This window comes from Zeus faber (assembly GCF_960531495.2).
Source record: "Zeus faber genome assembly, chromosome: 7".
In the NCBI taxonomy this organism is placed as follows: domain Eukaryota; kingdom Metazoa; phylum Chordata; class Actinopteri; order Zeiformes; family Zeidae; genus Zeus; species Zeus faber.
Window position 1 is genome coordinate 26,938,902 of NC_137203.1, and position 26,809 is coordinate 26,965,710.

General features: G+C 46.8%; 2 protein-coding genes across 3 annotated transcripts in view; one reads left to right on the forward strand and one right to left on the reverse strand.

The window, feature by feature from the left end:
- zdhhc8b (zDHHC palmitoyltransferase 8b) overlaps window positions 1-19,204 on the forward strand; it is a 63,129-nt gene extending 43,925 nt beyond the window's left edge. For both annotated transcript variants that reach the window (XM_080003619.1, XM_080003620.1), the window contains exons 2-11: window positions 1,327-1,448; window positions 7,571-7,728; window positions 8,802-8,974; window positions 10,453-10,555; window positions 10,905-10,996; window positions 11,510-11,642; window positions 13,418-13,514; window positions 15,083-15,189; window positions 15,428-16,503; window positions 17,100-19,204. In XM_080003619.1, the coding sequence (XP_079859745.1) occupies window positions 1,327-1,448; window positions 7,571-7,728; window positions 8,802-8,974; window positions 10,453-10,555; window positions 10,905-10,996; window positions 11,510-11,642; window positions 13,418-13,514; window positions 15,083-15,189; window positions 15,428-16,503; window positions 17,100-17,241 (2,203 nt within the window). In that variant the 3' untranslated portion in view covers window positions 17,242-19,204. The remainder of the gene's footprint in view (window positions 1-1,326; window positions 1,449-7,570; window positions 7,729-8,801; window positions 8,975-10,452; window positions 10,556-10,904; window positions 10,997-11,509; window positions 11,643-13,417; window positions 13,515-15,082; window positions 15,190-15,427; window positions 16,504-17,099) is intronic.
- Window positions 19,205-20,177: 973 nt separating this feature from the next.
- On the reverse strand, window positions 20,178-26,723 carry ranbp1 (RAN binding protein 1). Its single transcript, XM_080004666.1, has 6 exons — window positions 26,605-26,723; window positions 24,157-24,284; window positions 23,798-23,955; window positions 22,848-22,976; window positions 21,967-22,035; window positions 20,178-21,439 (listed from the first exon to the last, which is right to left on the reverse strand). Exons 1-6 carry the CDS (start codon window positions 26,617-26,619, stop codon window positions 21,327-21,329), a joined length of 612 nt encoding a protein of 203 aa, XP_079860792.1. The 5' UTR covers window positions 26,620-26,723; the 3' UTR covers window positions 20,178-21,326.
- Between the last annotated feature and the right edge of the window lie 86 nt (window positions 26,724-26,809).

Here is a 26,809-nt window from a genome sequence, read left to right on the forward strand (position 1 = left end):
CCTGTGTAATGAAACTAGGATGATGAAATGGCCCTGAGCTACCAATGTTTCTTCTTCATTTCTGAGAAATTATATTTTTCCTCTCAGTTAAATTTTTCCTCTCCCCCCCAGAAGGAACCATGATTTATTTCTACAGCATATGTTAATTGTTTGTACTGCGACATACCAAGTCTTGGAGATGGCGGAACGGCTGTTCACGTAACGTCGTCTATGGTGGGGGGTGGGATGGGATTTTTACTTCCCGGACAGACATAGCCAGGGCCACCTTAATGGAGAGAAGAGTTATTAAGACAGTTGATTAAAACAGGCTTAGCAACAGTTCAACTGGAGTGGACTTTCTAAGCATCTGTTTATATGTTGTATTACTTTAAGTGAATCCTCTTTTCCTCCCAAACTATACAAAGGAAAATTAAGTGCAGGCCTTTGGAGTGGGCCTAGACTATAGGGTTCTGAGCTAAATGCTTATATGCACAACAGGAGCAAACCGGGTCCATAAATGATCCTTAATGTGTCTGTCTATCTGTGTTTCTTTCTAGCCAGGACTCCTGGAATCTCCAGTCGTGTTCCAGGGAATGGACAGGCTCTCCTCTGTAACATTGTAATATAGCTCAACGTTGCTGGCCCGAGTATAGCTCTGGTGGAGTCAACTCATCAACTGGCCTAGCTGAGGCTGGAGGTGACAGGTTTAGGGTCCTTTATTGTCCTTGTACAATGTCTTGCCAAGAAGGTATTGTGTTTGATCTCATCTGAAGACGCACAATTAGAGTAAGGATTGTGAACATTTTTGCAGATCCGTCTTAGCTACTAGGTACGGTTGAAGGACAACAAGCGAATATTCCCCAACGCCTTCCCTGACACAGTCGTTGCTGCCCCGACCCTTATCATGCATGCAAGATTAAATGCAGCTTAGTGCACGCTGCTGAATTATAGCACATGGTTGATTTTGCTGCTGCTCCAGAATGGACGTGATTGTTGAACCGATTCAGGCTGTTGGTTTTCTTCCAGAAGCAAATTACGGCGCGGCGGCGCTATGGCTGGAGCTGACATTCTGGTCATGCTATCTGACTCCTTTATGTTCGCCCAATATTGGGATCACTTTGGCTGAATATGAAAGGGAAAGTAAACTAATAAAAAACTTTGTAAAGCCTTGTGTAGGTTGAAGGGGGATTAGCAAACAGTTAATTTTCCGTGGGAGGATGCGCTCGTTTGTGTTTGTGTCTGTGTGTGAGAGAGATACCGCAGTTTCATTATCTCTCAAAGCTTATGTTGAACATTACTTGAATGAAAAGTCCTAACTTCTCTCTCTCGCTCTCTCTCTCTGATCAGGTGCCCCTGGTTGACCAAGGCAGTCTCGCCCGCTGTGCCTCTCTACAATGGCCTGGTCTTCCTCTTCGTCTTGGCCAACTTCAGCATGGCTACATTCATGGACCCAGGGGTCTACCCCCGAGGTCAGCATCCAAATTGGAGTGTGTGTGTGTGTGTGTGTGTGTGTGTGTGTGTGTGTGTGTGTGTGTGTGTGTGTATGTGTGTGTGTGTGTGTGTGTGTGTGTGTGTGTGTGTGTGTGTGTGTGTGTGTGTGAGAATAATGTACACCTTTACAAGCATACAGAGTACAATTCCTTCCTCTGTACAAACGTGAAGTTGTAGCAAAGTGTAAACACCTCCGCTACCACCACATTCATCACATGCCCCCTGGGTGAGTTTTTTACGCCCCTATCATTACCTTTGACAGCCCGTTAAGAACTCTCTGCCTGCCCCCCGCCCCCCCCCGCCCCCGCCCCCCCAGGCCTGATCTCAGAATTGAATTGCGAGCAGCACCAAGTGGTGGAAGTAATACCAAGTCTTGTATTCAACAATCCTACTCCTCCACCCCCCTGAACTGTCTGCCGTTAAGTGTGGTGGACCCAGCCGTGCAACATATGCTCCGCTGTCCCCACTCTGCCCCACGTCAAGGTCGGCTCTGTCTGTTGTGTATAAACGGGAGCGAAAGCCGTTTCCCAGGTAAATGGCTCGTTTAAAGAGCTCGTAAATGCTAAGCACCTGTCTTTTGAAAAGTGCTTTCTGCGGCCATAAAGGAGTAATGATCATTAAGCTGGAGGTGTCTGCTGCCTAGAGCTGTGCTATCTTTAGTTTGTTTGTTTTTGTTTTCCTGTGTTTTTTTATAGAGGTGGAGCTTATGTATCTCTCGACATTACCTCTAGGAAACCCAAAAAACGGAAGCACTTAAAGAGCGCAGTGGCATGATGGCTACAATTTTCATTTTTGCTTCCTCTTTTGCTCCTTAATCAACTACGTTAATCTGCTTTTTCTAGCATATGAATACTGTATAATATTGAGCATATTATACAGTACATATACATTATCGGGGAAATTTCTAGGACTCAAAGACATCAGGGGCTTATCCCAAGCAGAGGGGGGGGTTGCCATGCATGACACGGCATGGATCGCACTGTGTTTTTTTTCTTCTTTCAATTAGGAAACTGAAAAAGGAAAATACATGATCTAAGATTAAAAATACACAGTTCTTTCTGGTTTTGTTTAGAGAAACGGGGAGGAAATCTGGCAGGGAGTGGACTTGGAAGTGATTTGGAGGCCCCACGTAAAACCTATTTGAGACCCCTTCTGCCCCTTCCCCTTCACTTTGTTCCACCACATCCCACAGTACTACATCAAATCGACAGTAATCGGATCAGACCCTAACCCCGTCCATCCACATGATGTAGAAGAAAACGTGATTCATCAGACCCTGCCACCTTCTTCCATTGCTCGATGGTCCACTTCTGACGTTCACGTGCCCATTGTATGCACTTTCGGCGATGGACAGGGGTCAGCGTGGACACCGGTCTGCGGCTACGCAGCCCCTTACACAGCAAGCTGCGATGTACTGTGTGTTCTGACACCTTTCTGTCATAGCAGCATTAACTTTTTCAGCAACTTGTGCTGATCGAACAAGAAGGGCTAGACTTCGCTCCCCATGTGCATCAATGAACCCATGGGCGCCCATGACACTATTGCCCGTTCACCCGTTGTCCTTCCTTGGACCACTTTTGCTAGGTATTAACCACTGCATACTGGGAATACCCCAGAAGACCTGCCGTTTTGGAGACGCTCTGACCCAGTTATCTAGCCATCACAATTTGGCCCCCTGCCCATTTTTCCTGCTTCCAACACGTCAGCTTCAAGAACTGACTGTTCACTTGCTACCTAATATATCCCACCCCTTGACAGGTGCCATAGGAACAAGATGAGCAACATTAAAACCACCTGTCAGTGGTTTTAATGTTATGGCACATCTGTGTAACATTTCATTACAGGTACTCCTCACTTAACAAACAAGTTCCATTCCTAGGACTAGGTCGTTAAGCGAGGACCCGTGTTATTTTACGGTAAGGGATGTGGTGATTGCGTAGTGAATACTGACAGACTGCGGGAACGAGACAGACTGAGAACGGTGATGAGATGAGATGTATATAGTGTATATAGTATATATAGTGTATAATCTAGCCACTGGGGGTGTACAAGCCAGTGTTTCAATCAGTGCCGGTCCCAAGCCCGGATGAATAGAGACTGTTGCGTCAGGAAGGGCATCCGGCGTAAAAACCATGCCAAATCTAGGCTAACAACGACCGCCACTGGTGCCGTTAGCCAACAGGGTGCCAGTGGAAATTGTGCTATTGTCGGCCGAAAAAGAAGAAGAGAGGAGAGACGTGTCTAGAGACAGCAGGAGAGGAAGAAGGGTAGGAGAGTAGAGTTGAGAGTAGGAACTTTGAACTTTGGCACTATGAAGGGTAAAGAGAGAGAGCTGGCTGACATGATGGAGAGAAGGAAGGAAGATGTACTATGTGTACAAGAGACCAGGTGGAAGGGGAGTAAGGAGCCGGGTACAAACTGTTCTACCATTGAGTGGATGGCATGAGAAATGGGGGAGGGATAGTCTTGAAGGAAGAATATGTGTTTTGGAGGTGACGAGAGTGTCGGACAGAGTGATGAGCATGAAGCTGGAAATTGACATGTGGCATGGTGGCGCAGTGCATTGCACTGCTGCCTCACAGTAAGAAGGCCCTGGGTTTGATTCCCGCCTGGGGCGCTGTTGGCACCGTGCTCCCGGCGGGTTATCTCCCAAAATAGGAGCCTTTCTGTGTGGAGTTTGCGTGTTCTCCCCGTGCTCACATGGGGTTTCCTCCATATAACGTCAGTAAGGACCCCCCCAAAAACATGCTACACATCATCGTCTGACCAGCGATGGACACTCATCACCTGGTCCCCGGGCGCGTCCACGAATGCTGCCCACTGGTCCTGGCTGTGCCCCCAGAGGAAGGACAAGCCAGGACGGGTTAAACGCAGAGGCCTCATTTCACCAGCCACCATCCAAAAGCATGTGCGTGTGTGTGTGTGTGTGTGTGTGTGTGTGTGTGTGTGGTGTGCTGTGTGACGATTAAAGATTGTTGTTCTTCTGATAATGAATGTGGTCAGTGCATCTGCTCCCCAAGTTTGGTGTGAGATGGAAGAGAAAGAAGAATTCTTTAGTGAGTTGGATGTAGTGGTGGAGAGCATCCCCAAGGGTCGTTGTAGCAGATCTCAATGGGCATGTTGGCGAAGGGATCAGAGACATAGGTGATGAGAGGTGATGGGTAGGTATGGTGTCAAGGAGAGGAATGTGGAAGCACAGATGGTGGTGGATTTCGCCAAAAGGATGGAATTGGCTGTTGTGAATACGTATTTCAAGAAGAGGGAGGAACACAGGGTGACATACAAGAGTAGAGGAAGGTGCACACAGGTGGACTACAGTTTATGGACTACAGGAGGTGCAATCTAAAAGAGATTGGTGACTGCAAAGTGGTAGTAGGGGAGTGTATTGCTAGGCAGCATCGGATGGTGGTCTGTAGGATGACTCTGGAGGCCAAGAAGAGGAAGAGAGTGAAAGAAGAGCCAAAGATAAAATGGTGGAAGTTGAAAAAGGGGAAGTGTTGCATGCAATTTAGGGAAGAGGTAAGGCAGGCCATAGGTGGGAATGAACAGTTACCAGATGACTGAGAAACAAGTGCAGAAGTGGTGAGGGAGGCGTACAAGAAGGTACTCGTGTATCATGCGGGAAGAGGAAGGAAGGACTCTTGGTGGTGGGGACCACGGATCAGAGTGGCCTCATACCTGTTGGTTGGTCTAACGAGCAGCAGGTAAAACCCCCATCCCCACACTCACTCAAAAGAGAGGAGCCCTGTCATGACCTGTGTCCATCATCTCCGGGGCTTGTTCTATCAAGCACCCTCTCCACAATAAACTGGTGTGTCTACAACCCCGTCTTCTGTGTCTCTGTGCCGGAGGTCCCTGAACACGGCAGTTGGGTGAAGCGTGGTAGGCGAAACTGCCACAGTGGCACCTGAACAGGGACTCTCCAGCATGGGGAAGGGAGACAGAGGGGCCGTCCGAAGACGCCCTGGAGCCACCAGCGGGTCAACAGGCGGCCCTCTAGCAACCCTCTCCCAACTGACAGCAGCAGCACCCAGGGGGTCTGGTGGAGTACCGAGGGAGAAGCAGCCACAGCAAACATCACAGGTGCCTGCAGCTAGCTCCTCCCCCCGACAGCCACCGCCGGGACCATCCAGCAGCCCAGCAGCCAGGTCACCCCTCCAAGCAGCCACCGCAACAGCCAAGTCCGGCCACGCCTTCACCAGCCAGCATAGCAGACTGAGGCCCCACACTCCTGAAGGGAGGAGGGGGCAGTCTGTCGTCACCCTCGGGGAAGGAAGCCAGTGGACTATGCTGCTCTTGGAAATTTTTGGACATTTGTTGGTTTGAGGCAGGGAACCCTGTGTCAGAGTCCGGTGTTTTATTATTTTAAGGTATAGCAGCCCTGTGTCAGTCTGTCCTTTTCAGGTATAGCAACCCTGTTTCACAGTCTGTGTTTTAGGCATTTTTTCTTTCTTTTTTTTCCTCTGCTTGGGGGAGTAGGCTTCGGCCAGGTATTCTCCCTGGCCTAAGTTTGGTGTCGGGGTATGTGGTGTGAGGATGGTGTGGTTTGAGCAACCACACCTGACCTGGATCTAGATAATTGGGGACCCAGAATCAGAGTGGCTGGATACGTGTTGTTCATTGGTTGGTGTAACGAACAACAGGTATCCCCATCCCCCCCCCCCATCCCCACACACACTCAGAAGAGGAGCCCTTGTCATGACACATGTTCATCTGCTCCTGGGCTAATTCCATTTTACCCACTCACTACAATAAACTGGTGTGTCTACAACCCCGTCTTCTGTGTCTCTGTGTTAGAGGTCACTGAACATTCGTGGTGTGAAACTGCAACAGTCGGTATTGGCCACCAGCCAAATTGTTATTTTAAATTAATTAAATTTATCAATATTGGCCCAGAATTTCACAATCTGTGCATTCCTAGTGTTTGTTTTGGAGCCAAAAAATGAAGCTACTTCAGGAGGTACGGATAGCTTTTCATCCGAGGCTGCTGTTTGGGAAAGGCAGACCCCGCGACCAAGAGTGGAGACATAGATGCATATCTCTAACACATTTAATGGCTGTTTCTTGTAAAATCCCAGCTAAAATCTCACGGATTACTACCTTCAAATGTTAATATCTGCTCAATGTAGCACCGTGTACAGTCGTAATGTTTGCCAGTTTTTTTGTCTCAATATTTATCTTTGTATACTTTTAGATATTTTAGTTATAAAACAAGGTGCTTGCATGTTATTTAGGTATTTGGATGTTTCCTAAGTTGTCTTTTTATTTTCTTTTGGAAGGTGGCTTGACCTTTAAAATCCATTGGAAGTGACTTAGGTGCCATAATGACAGAGTAATCTCAGCCATAAGGCGCAGTGTAATCCTGTGGTCGGTCTCTCTCTCTCTCTCTCTCTCTCTCTCTCACACTACTATAGTTTTCCATTTCCTAGCCTTTTGTCTCTGTCATGCCTGCTGTCTTTTTCCTTTATATATTCGAATCTTTATAACTTTGTCACTCTTCATCATTTATTTTATGTACCACCATCTTTTGTTTCTCTCCCACTCTTCTTTTCTCTCTCTGCAAATCATTTCTCTCTCTCTTACCGCTGTTTCAGTTAAATCATACCGGTTTTTCTTCTCCACTGAAGTCAGCCTGTGCAGGTTTTTGCACGAAAAATCAACAACCCAACAACAACACGCTTTACACCGACTGGGGGAGGGAAGATTTACGGGGAACGTTACGAGTTACTGGGTCCACAGAGGCCTAAAAATAGAAGTTGTAGTTGTCTATGAGTCACATCAGAGGGGAGTGTTTAGCTTATGATTTAAATACATCTCAACGTGCTTGTTAAGCAGCCGCGGTGTCAGAATTGTAAAATATATATTCCGCCGGCTTTTCCCTCCTCATCCGGAGAGCAAGCAGTGGCGGCGACTGTCAAATGTCAAATGGAATCACAACTGTGTATTTGTGCAGCTCTGTATCTGTGCATTTGTTTGTAAGTATTTGTGCGTGCTCAAAAATCTCCACTAATGCATCGAGAAAACGGAGAGAGAGAGGGTGAATGTTAGCCTCCAGCCTAGAGTCATATTTTCTATTTTGCGTGTGTGGGTGCGCTCACAGCCGACGAGGATGAGGACAAGGACGACGACTTCCGGGCCCCGCTCTACAAGAATGTGGAGATCAAGGGCATCCAGGTGCGGATGAAGTGGTGCGCCACCTGCCACTTCTACCGGCCGCCGCGCTGCTCGCACTGCAGCGTCTGCGACAACTGTGTGGAGGTGAGGAGGGACGCACACAAAAAACCGAAAGGTCCCAGGGGGTTTTATATTTGACTTTCTCGCTAAAAGTGCGACAGATGGTCCCGTAATTTAAAGCCTCTATCTCGTCATTATTACATCATTTATCATTGCTTCTGTCTTTATTGTTTTATTTAATATTGGATGTTCATCTTTGTCTTCTAATTGAGACACTAGGGTTTAACCAATCATTTAGCCTTTAAAACTCATTAGAATTATATTTGTTTGGAATTTCATTTATATTCCCATTATACTTTTTGTGATATTTATATATATTTTTTTATATCATTTATAAAATTGCTATTAGCCACTATTGCCATTGCTACTTTTTATTTAAACTTTTTCTCAATGCCTTGATTATGTTATATACGGGACCTAACCCTTACGGAATAAATACATTTTAAAAAGTGTATCAAATGTGTATTAAACTCCTAACTAGTCAGCGTTCGCTTTTATTTGATATATTTTATTTGTATTTTATTTACTAATCCAGCGTCCCCCACAATCCATACCCATGTGTTGCTGCGCTTTGCCGACTCAGCCAACGGACTTACCAAGTCAGAAGGAAGGTGTTCATAGCGATTTAGGGGATATTTTCAACACTAGTTGTAGTAAGTTACAGCACCTGCTAGCGTATATAACATTTATTTCAATGACTTCACCTCCCCTTCCAGCTTGTTTTATCCGCCACACTGCTTCAACATTAGCTTCCTCCTGCTCAGCAGCCAACCCACCCCCCCTAAAAGCTGTGTCTGTGGCCCCCGTTTGCCCGCAGTCTTTTGCCCTGCAATTGATGATATGAAAGGAAGAAAATGAAACGGGTGTTTAATTACCACTTAGAGCTCAGAGGCAGCGAGGAGGCCACAGGACGGACCCCACAACCAAGGATTTTTCATCTTTCAAGACTTGGCATTTGAAAAATGAATTTTTCAAATACCTAATGCTCACAACAGCTCAGAAACGATGAACGAGAACACGATTGAAACTAGAAAATGGTGGGGGATGGGATGTTGGCGGGATGTTTCTTCATGTTCCACTCCTCCTCCTCCGCCCAGGACTTCGACCACCACTGTCCCTGGGTCAACAACTGCATCGGCCGGCGGAACTACCGCTACTTCTTCCTCTTCCTGCTGTCGCTCAGCGTGCACATGGTGGGCGTCTTCTCCTTCGGCCTCATCTTCGTGCTGCACCACCGGGAGAGGCTGGCGACGCTGCACACCACAGTCACGTATCCTTCCACTGGCCTGGGTGGGTTGTGGGACTAGATTTTTCCGCTTGAAAGGGAAAGTCAGGGAAGAAAAAAGGTAGTAGTGACAAAAGCGGTTGGCTGTTTATTTTTTATTTTTTTAGAGACTGGGTTCTTGATGAGTCGTTTTGCAAAAAGATGTGTTCAATTTCTTGACTTTGCAAATTGAGAGTTGAGAAGCAGTGAATTCCTGAGTACCCGGCCGAACGACTGAACGAAGGGATACTTTGGCTTGAGTGACTCCTTCCTCCGAAGTCATTTAAAAGACTTGTTCAATATGAACGAGTCACTCACCAGAAACGGTTCGTTCACTACAACGAATCGTTCTCATCAAATGATCGTTCAGTCTTGAATCACGGGAAGGTAGAGGGAATGGACTGAGGGAAATGGTGAATTAACTACATTCAACGTTTTAATCCGCTGTGACCAGTCAAAGCACTTGTTTTGCCGGAGTGACTCCTGACTCTAGAGTCATTTAAAAGATATGTTCGCTATAAACAAATCGTTTGTGAGTCTTGCATCACAATGAGGTAGAGGAGACGTAGGGAGGGAAGGAGAGGGAATTGGACTTAACCCCGTTTGGTGTTAAGTGCTTTGCTCATGGACACCTCAAGGGTCTTTGGTCTGTGAGCTGGAGAACCACAACTGCGTCAATTCAAGTCTCAAAATAAGTTCCCAGCAATTATTTGGCGTCCAAAGTGCATTCGTTAGTACGACAAGGCACAACGCTGCACTGTTGATTTCCATAGTATCCCAGTGCAGTGTGCTAGAATCTAGTGGTGTAACGGAAAGTAGTACAGACCCCCCCACGGTTCGGCTCGCATGTGAACCGCGGAGCAATCGCAAAAGTTAACCATCATAGTGAAATACAGTTTTACTGCCGCTGTTACTTTTTGAAGTCATAATTCCCTAAATCTTGATGCAGATTTGCAGTGAAAAGAAGATAGACAAGACAGATGCGTGCTGTGTTTCACTCTAAAACGCAATGATTGCTTTACAATACATCGTGCACCGTCGCTGATATTTTATGACATGTCCTGAATGAGCTGCTGTATGTCGCTGCTATGCGTCTGCGTGTCCCTCATATTGGAACGATCAAGATCCGCAAGTAAACAAATACCATGTTTTGAAAGATGCAGACTTCTCTTCAAAACCGACTGCAACTCGCTTAATTCTGAACAGATTTTCATGAAATTTAGTTTGTTATAAACATGAGTAATTGATATGTTAATATGATAGTGTAGTAGTAGTTTTAAGCTGTGTGTAGTAATGTAGTTACTGGGGGCGGATCTAATCACATTTTTTCATTCACTACCATGTTTAAAGGAAGAAGGTATCATGTGTGCCTCATATTGCACTTAAATTTAACAATTGAGTATTGAATATTTTAATATTTTATTCAAACATTGTAGTTGTCGTAATCAAAGTTGCCGCTTTGCCCCTGACGTTCTTGTGTCCAGCCTGGTGGTCATGTGTATCGCCGGGCTCTTCTTCATCCCCGTCATGGGGCTCGCGGGTTTCCACATGGTGCTCGTGGCGAGGGGGCGCACCACAAACGAACAGGTGAGTAGAGTACACAATGAGAGCTACACACACACACGCACACACACACAGATAGGCCTTATTATTGGGCTTGATGCTCCAACAGCCTCCCCTTCCTCCCTCAACTGTTTAAAGCCAAGGATTTATCTGTCTGCCTGTGTGAGAGAGGGAGATTGTGTGTGTGTGTGTGTGTGTGTGTGTGTGTGTGTGTGTGTGTGTGTGTGTGTGTGTGTGTGTGTGTGTGTGTGTGTGTGTGTGTGTGTGTGCTTCCATCCATCCATGCCTCTGTGCGTGTGTGTCCTGCGGGCGCCTGTGGCCTTGTCTCTGCGCCGCTGCCCACTCTAAAAGGAAGACACTCTGTGTTGCACAGGTGACGGGCAAGTTCCGAGGAGGAGTAAATCCGTTCACTCGAGGTTGCTGTGGCAACGTGGAGTATGTCTTATGCAGTCCCCTGGCTCCCAGGTAAGAAAGGTCTCTGCATTCGTGTGTGTGTGTGTGTGTGTGTGTGTGTGTGTGTGTGTGCGTGTGCGTGCGTGTGCGCGTGCGGGCCGCCTCTTTTTCCTGGTGCAAACACACTTTTCGTCAGAACAGAGACTGCGGTGATGTTTGTGAGGGGTGGCGAGGTGTGTGTCCATAGTTCTGCCTGGATGCAGCCAACTACCATGGTGGGGTCAGGGGGCTGAGAGAATGGAATCACTTTGTTGAACCACAGTTAATGGGAAAGAGGAGTTATGTGGATGTTTGTGTTTATTTATTTTAAATATTTATGTATTATTTATTTAAAAAATAATATTTATTATTTATTCCGACGATGCATTTGAGGGACAAAGTAAAAGATTAAGAGATGCTGTGTTACCTCAGATGCCTTTAAAGTCATGTTCAAGTCCCCAGAGGAATGTCATTTCATGACTAAGCCACTGAACCATGGCGACATTGTCCTTGTACGCCTGTCAACGCTCCGCTGCCCTCTCTTAGGTACGTGGTGGTCTCCAGGAAGAAGCCCCCCATCAAGATCCAGCCCCCTTTCCTCCGCCCGGACCTCTCGGACCGGCAGATCACCATCAAGGTCAGCGACAACGGCATCCACAGCACCATCGTGGGCTCCAAGGTGAGTGGCTTGACGAGGCGTGAGCTGTGTAAACAATTCTGAATGAATGCCTCGCGAAAGCTTCACATTCAGGGAAATTCTTGATCATTCTTACCAAGTAGCATCATACTCTTTAATAAGTAAACGCTCCTTGTGTTTCCAATCGTGAGCCTACTTCACAATCAATAGGACAAACGCCAACAACAAACCCGAAGTCCATTCATTCCATGGAGAGTCGGACTCTGCAGGCGATAAACTGTGACGCACTGTGGTGCTGAGATGGCATCACATAACGTCACATATTATGTGACGTTATGCGATGCCAAACTCAGATGCCGTTAATCTGACGGCCACTAGGGAGAGCATTCAATTGCCGGGTGCGGATACGGATTAGTTGTGAAGCAGCCTTTCGTCTTGGATTCAGATTTTGATGTTAAAACACTTTTGTGCTTGAACACTCGGAGAACAAATTACATCTTTAATCCCACTCACCTCTAAATGTAGAATTTTAGTTTACCTTTCATATTGTTGCAATTGTTACCCAGTATTAAAATATATTACCGATTTTCTCGTCACATGAAAGTGAAGTTGAACAGTGTGTTGGTTTTCTTCTGCTTTTCATTTGATACATATTTTTCCCATATTGTTTTCAATGCCGATCTCAGACCTGCTAACCTTGGGAAAAGATTTTTAGTACCACAATAGTGAAACAGGGAGTCTCCGTGGCTTTGGATTTACTGCAGCTAAATGACTCCATCAGTTATTCACACCATAGACGTCTCGTAACAAGGCTAATTACATCGTAAGCAAGCTACTACGGCCAACTATATACAGTATACAAATTCAGTCATTAGGATATACCCCTTAAAATGCATCATCTTGTTAAGTTACTGAACATGTTTACCAACTAGAGATGCAATTTTCTTGACCGATTCAGATTAAAAAAAAATCTGACCTGCCAATTCTGATTTTCATTCAACTGTATGTTCATGATAAAACATTGACTTTTAAATACATTTTACAGTGTCATCTGATCATTTAGAGTTTATATCCGTGATCGAAGAAATACAATTTTCTTATCATTTGGTCTCATTGGGTATACCTGCTGTACGTCTATGACAAATACATCGCGTGACCTGATCACGTGATAGCACAGCTGCACATACAGACTACCACTGCAATTTTCAGTTACCACAATAGTGAGATTTCTGATTTGGACACTGATCAAGCTGAAAACTGACCGACTGATTCGTGCATCTCTATTACCAACACTTTATATGTTAACATTGCCGTCACATTTTGTGATTTTTACTCCCCTACTTCCCATTTTACCTCAGCAATGCAGCTTGGGTGGATAATATAGTAGTGCTTCGCTCAGTGCGCTGCGTATCAGTGGATGTTGAGTGAGAGGAGAGGGAGGGGAGGGCTTACACAACCACAGGTCGTAGCATCTGGTCCAATCCCAGGGATGTAGTGTAAATACCCAATGTACGGTATTGTTATTTATTGACTGATTTATTGTTTTCCGTTTTTTTTGTTTTTTTTTGCTTAGCCTCAGCTGGCATTTCATACCTGCATATTTTGACCAAAAATTGTGTGGTTGGTACACAAAATGCGTGCAGGTTGGCAGGTCTACAAACTGATTGTTTAGTCATTTATTCAAAAATTACTCATCGGCCCATCGAGTTAATCCGTGTTTCTAGCTGATACTTCTGAATCGCCCGTGGGGGGGGAAAGGATCTTGTTGTGTACCGTATGCATTGTGAGTAGTTTTAATCACCACCCCCACTTTCCAGTCCAAAAGCAGCCTGGACGACAAAGACGCTCAGCCTCCCCTGCCCCCCAAGGCTGACAGGTACAACCAGCTGAAGAGCCAGCTGACCTCCAGCGAAGGTAAAAGGACCCAACAGCTGATCCACACACCCCCCTCGAACACACATACATTCACACGCACGACCCCATTTTTCTCCTTTTCGTTCACTGTTATACTTTTACTTCCTGACTTGTGGACTACCAAACCCATAGATAGATAGATATACAGTACATACACGCACACACACACACAAATCCAGCCTCTCCATCCCATCAGCACTGCACCAAACCGCTGTCTCACCAAACCTGATTCTTAAATCAGCCGTGTGACAATGTGTCTGACGTAGTGCTGGTTTAGCCTGATGGATGCCCGTGCCTGTGGCAGGTCATCGGCTTCTTTGGAAAATAAACGAATCTATACTACTGAGGTTACAGCACCTGGCAATGCCGTTTGAACGAGCCAGGGGATGGAGGACGGGAGGCTGTTATTTCAGGGCGGGTTTTGTAATCGCTTTCGATAAAGATGATGATGATGATACATTGAGGACCTGTTCTGTAAAGCTATATGAGGAGCCAGATCTCTATGGTGGATCTCTAGTAACATGCTGCATTGTCAGGGAGTGAACCAGTGTGTCTCCTCCGAGGAGTACTACCGCCTCCTGGTGGTGGTCGGTGGTACTGCGTCTGCATTTGCCACACCTCTTGGATGGATTTCACCTGTAAGCCCTGGTGAAATCTTGGAAGAGGGCGTCCTCCCCGAGTACGGCAACGCTCCCCTGCACCGCACCTTCCAGTCCTCCCCTCTCCAGCTCGAATCCTACCCCATCGGCACCCGCACGCTGCGCTTGAAACAGGCGCACAAGTGGGTGGATAAGGGCCAGCTCCCTACCCTGCAGCCGGAGACACTTCCACCCCCTACAAAAGCGTCTTCACTCCCGGCACCCTGTCCAACCGAAACGGTAGCCTGTCCTCCGACAGCCTGCTGAACCCCAACATTTCCCCCGGCGGGGGCCACCGAGTACATGACCCACCCAGGGATTTCCTCCATGGGGTTGCACTCGCCCTACCTGCCCACCAAAACGTGCCACAACCGGGAAGCCAAACTGCAGAGGCAGCAGGCCCCCCCTACGTACAGCCCGGTGATGCAGGCCAGAGGACTGGGCAGGCGCTCGTCCCACCCAAGGGACAGGGACCCTTCCCCCGTGCGCTACGATAACCTCTCCCAGACCATCATGGCTTCCATCCAGGAGCAGAAGGACATGGAGAGGGAGAAGCTGCAGATGCTGCACGGGCGCTCCCAGGCCCAGGCCTACGCCCACGACTCGGGCATGTTTGACAGCCCGGGGGGCTACGGGCTTCCCCACGGCTCGTGCTACCAGGACAGGCCCCGCGGGCCCTCCTCCAGAGGCCCCACACCCCCGGCCTACGGAGGCTCCAGGAACAACATGATGGGGGTGGGGCTGGTGGGCTACGGCCCTAAGTCAGGCCGTGTATTGCTCAAGGAGGCTTAAAAAACATATATATTAATCTGCAGCTCCCTGTTTTCAGTACATGCACTGTAGCACCATTTTATATCTTGGCCCACATAATCATTATCAAATACTAAATCTGGTCTTCTTTCTTTGTGTGTGCATGTGTGCGTGTTCTAGAGAGTTCTCTGTCTGGTAAAACACACCCCTCCACCCCAGCCATGTACAAATACAGGCCCTCCTTCGGCACCATGCCAAAGGTCCACTACCATGCTGCTGGAGAGAAGGTAGGAAATGCAAACAAACTTGTTTATAAATTGTTTTGAACATTCAATACTTGTGCAAGGCTATGGACAAAACAGAGCGACATAAGGTTTGGATGCACTTTAGTGTGAAAACATAGTGTGTAATGCAATGATATGGTTCCGTCTGGCACTTTACTTACCCCTGAGTATGTGAAGGCTCAACAGCAGCGCACTGTTTCTGAACGACTTGAACCCTTTGTCTCGTGCTCACCCATTTTAGATTGTGATGCCCGATGACCTTAAGACGCCGGCCATCTTGGAAGAGGGCGTCCGCGGTCACGACTACCGCTCGGAGCCCAACCTGGACCTCCCCGAGTACGGCAACGCTCCCCTGCACCGCACCTTCCAGTCCTCCCCTCTCCAGCTCGACTCCTACCCCATCGGCACCCGCACGCTGAGCTTGAAACAGGCGCACCGGCGGGTGGACAAGGGCCAGCTCCCTGCCCTGCAGCCGGAGACACTCACCTCCACCCCCTACAAAAGCGTCTTCACTCCCGGCACCCTGTCCAACCGAAACGGTAGCCTGTCCTACGACAGCCTGCTGAACCCCAACGTTTCCCCGGCGGGGGCCACCGAGTGCATGGCCCACCCAGGGATTTCCTCCATGGGGTTCCACTCGCCCTACCTGCCCACCAAAATGTGCCACAACCGGGAAGCCGAACTGCAAAGACAGCAGGCCCCCCCTACGTACAGCCCGGTGATGCAGGCCAGAGGACTGGGCAGGCGCTCGCCCCACCTGAGGGACAGGGACCCTTCCCCCGTGCGCTACGATAACCTCTCCCAGACCATCATGGCTTCCATCCAGGAGCGGAAGGAGATGGAGGAGAGGGAGAAGCTGCAGATGCTGCACGGGCGCTCCCAGGCCCAGGCCTACGCCCACGACTCGGGCATGTTTGACAGCCCGGGGGGCTACGGGCTTCCCCACGGCTCGTGCTACCAGGACAGGCCCCGCGGGCCCTCCTCCAGAGGCCCCACACCCCCGGCCTACGGAGGCTCCAGGGACAACCTGATGGGGGTGGGGCTGGTGGGCTACGGCCAGCGCACCCCTGTGCTGCGCCACGCCGGCTCCACGCTGGGCCGTGCCCCCAGGACTTCATCCACCTCCCTGCACACAGATCACAGCAGCACTAACAGCAGCCAGGGCCGGACCACTGGCCCCGAGCCGCTGTACCGCTCCCCGGCCCACCAGTCGCCCCACTCCCCCGCCATGCCCCGCTCGCCCTCTTACACCCACCAGAAACTGTCCTATATCGGCAACCTGGAGAGGACAGACTCCCCCCGCCTGGGAGGCCCAAGGTACGAATCCTAACATACCCCCTTTCTGGGACTGCGCATGCATGTTGTTGGGCAGTGGAGGAGCATTGAAGCCTGGCGCCCTCTGTTGTGAGTCTAAGTCTTGTGATGGCTGAGGACTTATACATATAACTTCTTTGCATATTTGACACTTCAAAGACTTCATAAATACTGTCTGGTGTGTACTATGTACTGGATTTCTTTTCTTTTTGCCATCATAGAAAAATGTTTTCGTTCGCATTTTGTATTACTTTCCTAATATGCCATCTGTTGAATAAAGTTGATGGACTGCACGTTTTCATTTGCATGTTTTTTCAACACACCCATAACACCTAACAATACTAACAAACACACCCTTACACCTCATCTTCTTTAAAATCATTTAATTTATTTTCTTCTGCTCTTTGTGATTCCCTTCCGAGACAGCTCCATTGCCCGCATACATGCGGCCCCAATGGACCCGCTCACCTTGTGGTTTGACGTACTAACTCACTCCACCCCTTAACAACTTTGGTGTTTTGTAACCCCCCCCCCCCCCCCGAACGTTGACCCGTCGTTTTGAATCCCTCTCTTGTCCTATTTCTCCTTCCCCCTTTCAGGGAGGCCGTGATGCAGAGCAAAGTCAACGGCCAAAAGGACTGCCACCTCAGCTCCCAGGGCACGCCCCTCAGCCCCGGTCGCCACAATAACGTCAAAAAGGTCACGGGGGTGGGCGGCACCACTTACGAGATCTCTGTGTGAGTGGCGCGGGGGGCAACAGCGGCCATCACCCCTGCTGTGGGCAGAAACACTCTCCAGTTGTTTCCAGGTATTGAACAATACCGAGAAATAACCTGCTACGGGGCTCCTAGCACTTCCGGCTTTGGACACCACCTCCACGCCGAGGACTTCTCCGCTCCTGATGGTCGGCTCCTGACTGCCTGTGTGTTTGTCCTACAGGGGCCAATAGGGAGCCCAACCAGTACGTCCGAGGGCTGTCGTTTTTGAGTGGAGTGGAGTGTCGTGTCGTGATATTTCGTGGCTTGTCGTGTCGATCATCAGAGTGAACTGTCCAGCCAGCGCCTAATGATATCCCTGTAGTCTCTCGGTTGTGGCCTGTTGTATTACTTTGGCGGTCATGCAACCACATGTTCACACCAACGCACGCACACACACACACTTTACTAGAACAAGCACTATAGGTATAACTGCAACACTGCAGATGATTTGTTTTTTTACGCATTATCTCTTTACATCCGTCAGAAGAATAATGCCCTTTATCAAGGGTGGGTTGACCTCAACAAGTCAAGGTGCTTAACATAGACGCGTACTGTTCCGCTCATTCCAATCCCGTTTTATTCAGGAGACGATAAAACTGATCAGTGGTGAACCGCCGCCGACTGAAAGTACAGACAACACAGGACACTTTGAGATCGGAAGCAGAGGAAAAGAATCACGTCGCCCCCCCCCCAGGTGGCCGCGTTGGAAGCCCAGAAAGGCCTGACTCCCACTCTAGGTATTGAATGCCATTCAAATAGCGTCAGATTGGATCTTCTTACAACGAAAGGATTACGACGACGACAAGAACCGAACTCGGTTCTTTGCGGATCGTTGTCGCTTGTGGCACGCTTGAGTCATTTAGTGTTGTTTTATTTTACCAGGAGCTTCATCCAAGGTTAAATGTGATAGTTGATTTCCCCTTAAGTTGCTATGTTAGTTATACATCTTTTGATTGTGATATACAATATATCTTAGTGAAAAGGAAGAGGGGGGTTCTCCTCAGGGATGAGTACAAAGTTGTCATTATCGGCGGCAGATTCATAGATGATGAACGGTCTCTGGCGAAGGTTTAGGCTCTATCGGAGGTACAGCCCCGCCTCTCTAAGTTGTATCGCAAATGAGAATTCTGAGGGGACTTGATGGATGGTTTACCATTATTATTATTATTATTATTATTCCGAAATGTTCCGCTTTCAACATTAGCCACGCAGCACACAGTGTCCGCGTCGTGAAAATGTCGAAAATACCTCATGGAACGTGGGCCCCGCTGGGAGTTCGGGGCCTGGTCAGCCTCAACGCAGCTTCTATCTTGTGACTTTCTAGCCCCCGTAACGGTGCCCGCTATTCAAACCCAAATAGTCAATAATGAATGGAAGTACGGCGCACTTTGCAACGCCAACGTCCCCGCAGGACTCGCATAACATATTGGTGTTAACCCGGCGCGACGGCGCGACGTGTCGGTTGTGTGTGGACGCCCCAAAAAGAAGCGCTAGGGACGACGAGTCGAGCGTGGAGCCGGGAGGCTTCTTCGACTGCACCGCTCGCATTGTTGCCGCTGCTGCCCCCGGTGGCCGGAGGACGTCGTGCCGTACGTCTCACAGCCAGCAGCTGCGGCAGCGAAGCGTCTGGCGGCGAAGCAGCAGCCGCTCCGCTCCGAGCCCGTGTTTGTTTGGTTGTTTTTTGATCGCTTGTTTGGGGCATTTACACACAACCGACACATGTTTGAGAAGCCTGCGTGGTCGTTTTGTGTTGTGTATACGTTTTTGCGGGGTTATGAGTAGCGGCTTTGCCAACGACGGGTGCGACTCTGCGGGGACCGTTACGGGGCTAGTGACTCTGTGTAGTTTTCGGTTTGCGTTGTGTTAAAAACATGTCCGGGTTCGGAAAGGACGCGGAGAAAACAAAAGCCATCGTCACGTAGTAAACAACAACAAAAAAAAAAAAATGAAGTCAACTGGATCTTGGCCGTTTCGTTGAAATTGTTTTTATCGGTGTATTTCCTTTTTTTTATATAGCCGACTTCTCAAATCTATGTTTGATACATCTTTTTTTATACAGATACTTAAAAGCTCGGAATGGGTGTTTGTTATTTTTTTTGATAATTTATAACGTCGGTGAGTAAAACGAGATACTCAAGGAAAGATCAATTCACCTATATGAAGATGTTATAGAAGCTGTTCTATCTTGCGGTGTGAACTATAATTGTATGATGAGGAAAATGTATTCTGCGAGAGGTCGTGTCGAGTTGAAATGTTGATCACGATATTGTCGACAATAATAAAGCTGCCTTGAGATTTCAGTGCCAAAAGTGACCACTCAAGAAGCCCCGCTGGGAAGCAGGGGTTGCTCTGGAACGGCCCCGGGTTATAAGCCCAAACTGTCCGATCGACTCGGCTGTCTGGTACAGCGAACAGTGTTAAAAACTAGTGTGAGGGTTTGAAGTGGGATGTTACTGTCAAAGATTAAAGATAAAAAAATATATATAGTTTCATAGGTACATCTATTATTTTTGTCCATCCCAACCATCTGATTAATAAAATCTATCTTGAAAGCTGCCACTTTGTTTTGAATCTTCTTTTTCCCCCAAAATCTCAATTACAAACTGTGCAGATGAGGTCATTCCCCTCCTGCCTGATGGTTCTAACTTTAATGAGGAGCTGTTGCGTCACAACTGTGGGATGAAAGGTTGAGGATGTGCCGACTACAGCGACTAGAGCGTGTGAAGCACATTGGGTGGAAAGAGAAATGCCACTCAAGTTAAAAGTGACAGTCACAAATGGGAGTATGAATAGCCAGCATCCAAAAAGTTTTCAGATACAAAGAACCTTTGCCCTCGCCTATGTACAAACCATGTACCTAGCTTGTTACAGTACAGAGAGTCAAGTGGAGGATTTTCAAAACCACAGCCAACAACAGCATGGTCTTTGAGAAATTTTATTGGAAGGTGGAGAAAACCCTTTCACACCATTTAAGTGCAACTGAAAAGCAACATTTCATTCATCATACGAGTGGTGATCAAAAAGAAAGTCTTGATTCAGCACCGGGTACAAGTGATGCACAAAACTGCCAAAATCAATGCCTTTACACTTTTGTATCAGCCCTCGTACATGTATTTACAGATGCACTGGCACTTGGATGCACTTTATGAAGGAAATGGGGGGGGGAACTCAGTGGGGGTAGATTCATGGTAGTGAGCACAGACATCTGGTAGGGCATAGACACAATCTTCCATTATACATAATCTACATGCTTTAAATCTGCGGGAATGTTACGGTGTAAAAATAACAGTACAGACTAGTTCTCCCAGCCTACACCAAAATCTGATGAACCGTTGCCTTTGGATTTTTGTTGAATGACTTTGCTGAGAAAATAAGAAATGAAATACAGAACTAAGCATCTGATCATCTGCAATTCCTCATATGCAGCTGCATCTCCACTGTTTCAGTGGCTTCCTTCTTGTGGTCTGTCCTGTCTGAGCAACATGGTAACCTGGAAAGTGAAACCTGCTACAAGGCATCCACCAAGAGTGCCCACCTGACTGCGTGCATCTAGGCGGTGGAGTTGCGGACGAGGGGAAGGAAGGCCGGGCAGGGACGCATCGCGGGCCCCTGACCCTGTGTTGCTAACAAGCAGGCTCTGACATCCTCTCTTCCTACAAAAACTAACTTTGCTTCAGAGTAACAAAAAAAAAAAAAAAAAAAAAAAAACCCGAACAAAACACGCTTACCCCAATGTGGGACTAATCAATATCACAAGCCTCAGATCAGTTTGTCCGAAAACATTAAACTGCAGATGGAAAGAATGGAAAGTGAGGCGTTCCATGATGCAAACAGGAGACCAGTGGGAGGGAATAGACTATTCGACTTTTCTTTTTGTGGCGATTCTCCCCCACAAGCGGCACCAAGAACATGTGTGATCTTGAGGAAAAAAAAACAAAAACAAGACAGTTAAAAAAAAATAACTAAATTCAAAATTCAAGTGTCCAAATTCAGTTCCTTTAGAGTCTATTGTAGAAAAAGAGGAAAAAAAGAAAGAAAAATTGGGTCAGCAAAGCAAGTTCCTGGTTCTTAGTTCTTCTCCTCTGCCTTCTCCCTTTTCTCCTCTTCTTTCTTTTCCTCTGTCGTGCCTTCCTTCACAGAGAGCTCTTCCAGCTTTTCCGCCACCTTGTCCGCAGTTTCGCCTGGGGCCAAAGAGTTCATCAATAAAACGCTGAGGCTTGGAAGACTGAACGGCAACCAGTTGTACAACAACCACTGACCAACATGTTAGTCTTATAAAATAGTATCAAAGCAATAACTGCTAAGAGCTGAGTGCAGGTAAAGGCACCTGCTGCAAAGAGCTTTGTTGAAAACATCTCAACAGTGTTGCAGAACATATGGACACTGGCTCCTCAGAAAAGCCAGTCAGTGCTACATTCTACATGTTGATGTAGCAGACAGAAAAAGTTCCAGGCTGGAGTGAACAGCAAAGAACAGAGTGAGTCTGCGCATTCAGTGTGTAAAAAAATATATTTTAAATGTAATGAGTGTTACATCCAGACATGCTTCGAAAGAGTCAATCATGCACTCCATAATGATTAACGCATGACAAATACAGACTAGTAGTACGTCTACCGCAAAGAGGCTACTCTATGAACAGAGCACAGCTCACTCAGATCTTGATGGTTGGGAGAAGCCGTGTCAGTATCTTAGTTCCTTGTTAACTTACCAGCTCCATTTTCAGACTTTCTTGCTTCCTCCTTGCACTCATCAAACTTCACCTTGAATTTCTGAGCATCTGGAAAAAGAACTGTGTTAGTCCACATGGCTGCTCTCTCCGTCTACAGCTTGGTGAACCTAGCTGCCTTTAAAACAGTAAGCATGAGATCACATGCTGCTAAGTAGGATGGTAAAATGCAGAGAAATGCATTTGGCTAACTCAGTACATGTACTTATTAGTTGAACGTAATCTAAGTTGGATTGGAGCAGAGCTCAGCCCAAAATGTTATTATTTTTCATTTCCATTTTTAAACACCAGAGGGCAAAACCACCAATCTAACTTTGTGTTGGATGACACCACCATAGATATGAAACTTAAAACACTTTGCTACAGATCCCTGTCTGAGTGAACTACAGAATTTAGTGATCAAAGCAGGAAAACACAGTGCGATTGAAACAGGTGAAGATTGCTGACGCCGGCCGGGCGTTAAATTAGTCTTAGGTAGGGATGGCACTGAGGAATGTTTCCAACCAGTAAAGAACATTAACATGACATTTTTCAATGGGGGGGGGCATGGAGTGTCCCTGTCACGGGGAAGCCACTTTCACTTTTGTAGCGTCCAATTGATAACATGCTTAGTATTTAAGGTTTTTAATTTTTTTTCGGATTAACATCGGGACTGATAGGCGAAAGTTATCCAACACCGGTATCTGCGGCAACTCTAGTCCAAGGCCAAAAAACTCTAGTGAACGCACTTGCAGCTCTGCTTCTTGCAACAACGCAGCGGGCAAACTATGTGATACGGGGAAATGGAAAAAAAAAATATTTGAAATTTTACAAGCATAAGCAGATTTACTCTGTCAACACAAACAGAGAGAATGGATACTCACTTTCTGCATTGAGGAAGCGAATTGCCAAAAGTTCAGGTTTTGGGCTTTCATCCGCAAAATCTGCTAGTGTGTTCCATACCCAGGCCCTGTCGCTACCAGCGTTGGGCTTCAGCTCCATCGAGGGAAGAACTGAAATCCAATAAAAAGTGGAAAGGTGAAGACACTCAAGACAAACCCCTCAAATACCAATCGTAAGATTGTGCCATTTCTAGCATTGAGCAAGTTTTACCACATGCAGGTGGTGCAGGCTTATTTACCCTGATTGTTAACACATACATCCACATAGAAAACAGTCACAGAAACAACATTTCAGTTAATTTCAGTCCATTTTCCATTCAATTCCGAATATCGAAAGCATCAGGAGGAATCAGATTAGGCAACTGTCACATGATTTACATTTAAAACAATTCAGATATAAGACCAGCACTCATCGAGATGACGACAGTTTGACCTGTTCATAGTGTTGACAAACTAGTTGTTATTAAAAAAAAACAAAAAACAACATTGGGTGGAGATCGGGTTTGCTACAGCAAAATTGAAAACTGTCTTTGCCGTCCCAACAGCATGCAGCTGGTCGACATCAATAAGAGCAATCATTTGTGTGGGGGGCTTATAGATTCTGGTGAATGAAGCATGTTTGGACAGAATCCATATCTGTACGTGTTTTTTTTTTTTTATTTCAAGCCTTAACTACTAACACAGTAAATTAATTTGGAATAGTGAAGGGATGACAGCCAAAATGTCACAGAATATAGATATTCAATAACTAAGAGGCCCCGGTTTCCCACACAACATATTAAGCTAAGCCAAACACTTATTCCTGGAGCCATTGTCGGCATTTACAACATCTCCAAGATTTTGTTTTATTCACTTTGCGTAAAGAGTTTTTATAGAACCAGACCTGCCAAAACCACTGACACTACACAGAAGCAACCTCATGATTTTCTCACCGTGGTGATTCGCACAGATCTTCAGGGTCCGGTCTCGTCTCATCAGTAAGCGGATCGTGCCCTTCTCTTTATGTTTCAGTAGCTTGACATCACCAGTGCCACGCTCCTTCCACTCAGGAGGGTCATTCTCAGAGGCAAAGCGATACAGTTTGGCCCGCCTTGAAGGGAGACAAAGACATGTTTATTTCACAGCATCACTGCTACAACCAACAAACAGACCATGTTAACCACACACACACACACACACACACACACACACACACACACACACACACACACACACACACACACACACACACACACACACACACACACACACACACACACACACACACACACACCTTGCTGAAAGAACTTACATTTTAAAAAGCTCCTCCTCATCCTCCTCTAATGTCTTCACCTCCTGCTCTGGAAGAGACACGATGGGCTCAAAGTGGGGGTCATGGTTCGTGTCCTCTGCATTGTCTGTGGTTGTTTCTTGTTCTTCCTGGTGAGGGAAATAAAGACAAAACATTTATTCAAATAAATAAGTCAAATTAAAGTCAATACTGTTCCAGGCACTTTTAAAATAACATTTTTGATACCATATGGTCATTTACATCTAATTGATTTATCGAGTGTGCAGTTAGTCTTACAGAGTTCCTTTGTGAGTATGTTTGCCTTTTTTACATTGATCTGAGGTTTTATTACTTCTTTTGATCCGTTTTTAGATTTTTATTTCTATGCTTTTATTATTCTTTTGATGTACACTGTACATGGCTGAGTTGGTGTACTGGATTATACAGGTGTACCTAATAAAGTGCACACCGAGTGTGTAAATTTATATATATATATATATATATATATATATATATATATATATATATATATATATATATATATATATATATATATATAATGGCTTATGCGAAGCACTTTGACTTGCCCCCATCTATAATTCTAGGAATCTGTCCGTATGTCGTTCGAGTATTTCGACAACCGTTCAACTTCACACTTGGCCGGTGTAGTTCTGGGGACCCAAGGATGCGTAGTGTCGAATTTGGTGCAATTTGAACACAAGACGTGCAATAATAATTATCTTTGAATAAACACGTGAACAGCCTAGGTTAACAGAGCCACTCTATGACAACATCCAATTCCACTATGCTGGACGATTTGTGACATCATCCAATATGTAAAGCACCAGAGGAAGTGCTGGAAATGCGAGCCGAGCGCCAGGCATGTAATCTCCAACGTCAAACACGCACAGGACACCCCTGTGCGGCAAGAAGTCCATATAAATGTTACTAAATCATTCATTGAAGAAACCTGGACTCGACTATTCCTCCTGAAGTTGTAATATGCCTATATTGTCACATTTGGGGTCCTTACATTTTGTTGAACTGCACCATTTTGAACGGGCTCAGGGTTGAATCATTGACATTTTGTTAAACTGACATTAAAATGTCTTAGAATATTGTCACATTTGGGGTCCTTACATTTTGTTGAACTGCACCATTTTGAACGGGCTCAGGGTTGAATCATTGACATTTTGTTAAACTGACATTAAAATGTCTTAGAAAGTTTGAAATTTCAAGCGGGCGTGTACTAATGTATGTAATGTGCTACACAAATAAACTTGCCTAGCCAGTGACTCACTATAGGTTTGTCTAGATGGTCGGTTCCATTAACCAATTCCTGGCCTGTGTCAATAGAGGGATTTAAGCGCGAGTGGCTTTTGTTGGAGTAGGCAATGCCTTTTGTATCTGGCTGTTGCTGGTGCTGAGCCAAGCATCTTTGATGTGAGACAGAATGTAGTGTTATAACAACACCATAGGAAGGGGGGAAATGGATGAATACGTTTAGTCATTGTTAGAATCTAGCAGGAAGAGCGGCCAAGTCGAGAACTGGGAATTTTAAGATCAAAGATAAACTTGGCAGCAATCAAACTAATGGTCAATGCAGCATTTCGTGGGGGAACTCATCTGGAGATATTTGCAAAGGGACAGAATAAACTAGACTATTTCGGCTGCCGTGTAACGGGAAATTCGAACATCTCCCCTGTGAGGTAACTCAAGCTAACTACCATTAGGCCCGTCGCGGCTAGCCCTGGCTTGCTAGTCCAGTGAACCAGCGGCTGGGCTCCGGGAGTCCTAAACGAGTACGGTTCACAGATAATGGCACATGACAGCTACTGCAAACATCTAATTGACTCCGTGCTTTTGGTTCAAGGGAGTAGTACACACGATTGTTGGGTCTATCTCGCAGCGACTGGCTGTTAGATGGTAAAGTAGCTAGCTAAAGTAGGCTAACGTTAGCACGCTAGCAGCCGTCGCAATTCCTATCAAGGGGGGGGCAGACAAAGCCAAAGTGCCCGTTTTACCTCTTCTTACAGCGGCATTTCATTCCAACACTGTCCACGGTGGTCATTGGGCCTCGTGGATGCTGGTGCTAAGGGAGCTACAAAGCTAGCTGGCTGGGTCCCTGGTGGGGAGCATGCCGTCCAGTTGTTACTTCGGACCACTCCTGGTCCAACTCAAATAAGGCGGCAAAGGACCGAGTCGCACATTTAAACCGCTCGACAGAAAACTCCCCAGTGTAACCAACGATTGAGTGGTATTTCTACACACATCTCCCAGCGTATGTTACCGATATCGTCGCGAATGACACGAATAGTGTGGACTCGTTACCGGCATTTTTTTTTTTTTTTGTTCCGCGCCTCCCTCCACAAAGTTAGACGAACGTCGACCAAAACGCGCTTTTCGCTCATTAATTTCCCAACCGGCGCCGGGGCGACGGCCGCCGCGAGGCTCGCGGGGCGGCCTCACCTTGGGATCTGCCATGTTACTGTGGATGTTGTTCGATGAGGTGGCGGTGGTGGTGGCGGTGCCGCTGCTGCTGCTGCTGCTGCTGCTTCCACTCGGCGCGTCCTCTCCCTTCGTGCTCATCCCGCCGCTGCAGCTTTCCCGCCCAATTTCCTGCGCGTGCCCTCGCCCGCGTTCCAGCCCACGCCTCCGTCCATAATATTTAAAA

Excerpts from the sequence above, each read along its gene's own strand:
- ranbp1 (XM_080004666.1), bottom strand. Across the intron at positions 23,956-24,156 it reads GAGGAGGAGCTTTTTAAAAT|GCGGGCCAAACTGTATCGCT; the intron begins GTAAGTTCTTTC and ends TCTCCCTTCAAG. Across the intron at positions 21,440-21,966 it reads AAAGTCTGAAAATGGAGCTG|GCGAAACTGCGGACAAGGTG; the intron begins GTAAGTTAACAA and ends CTTTGGCCCCAG.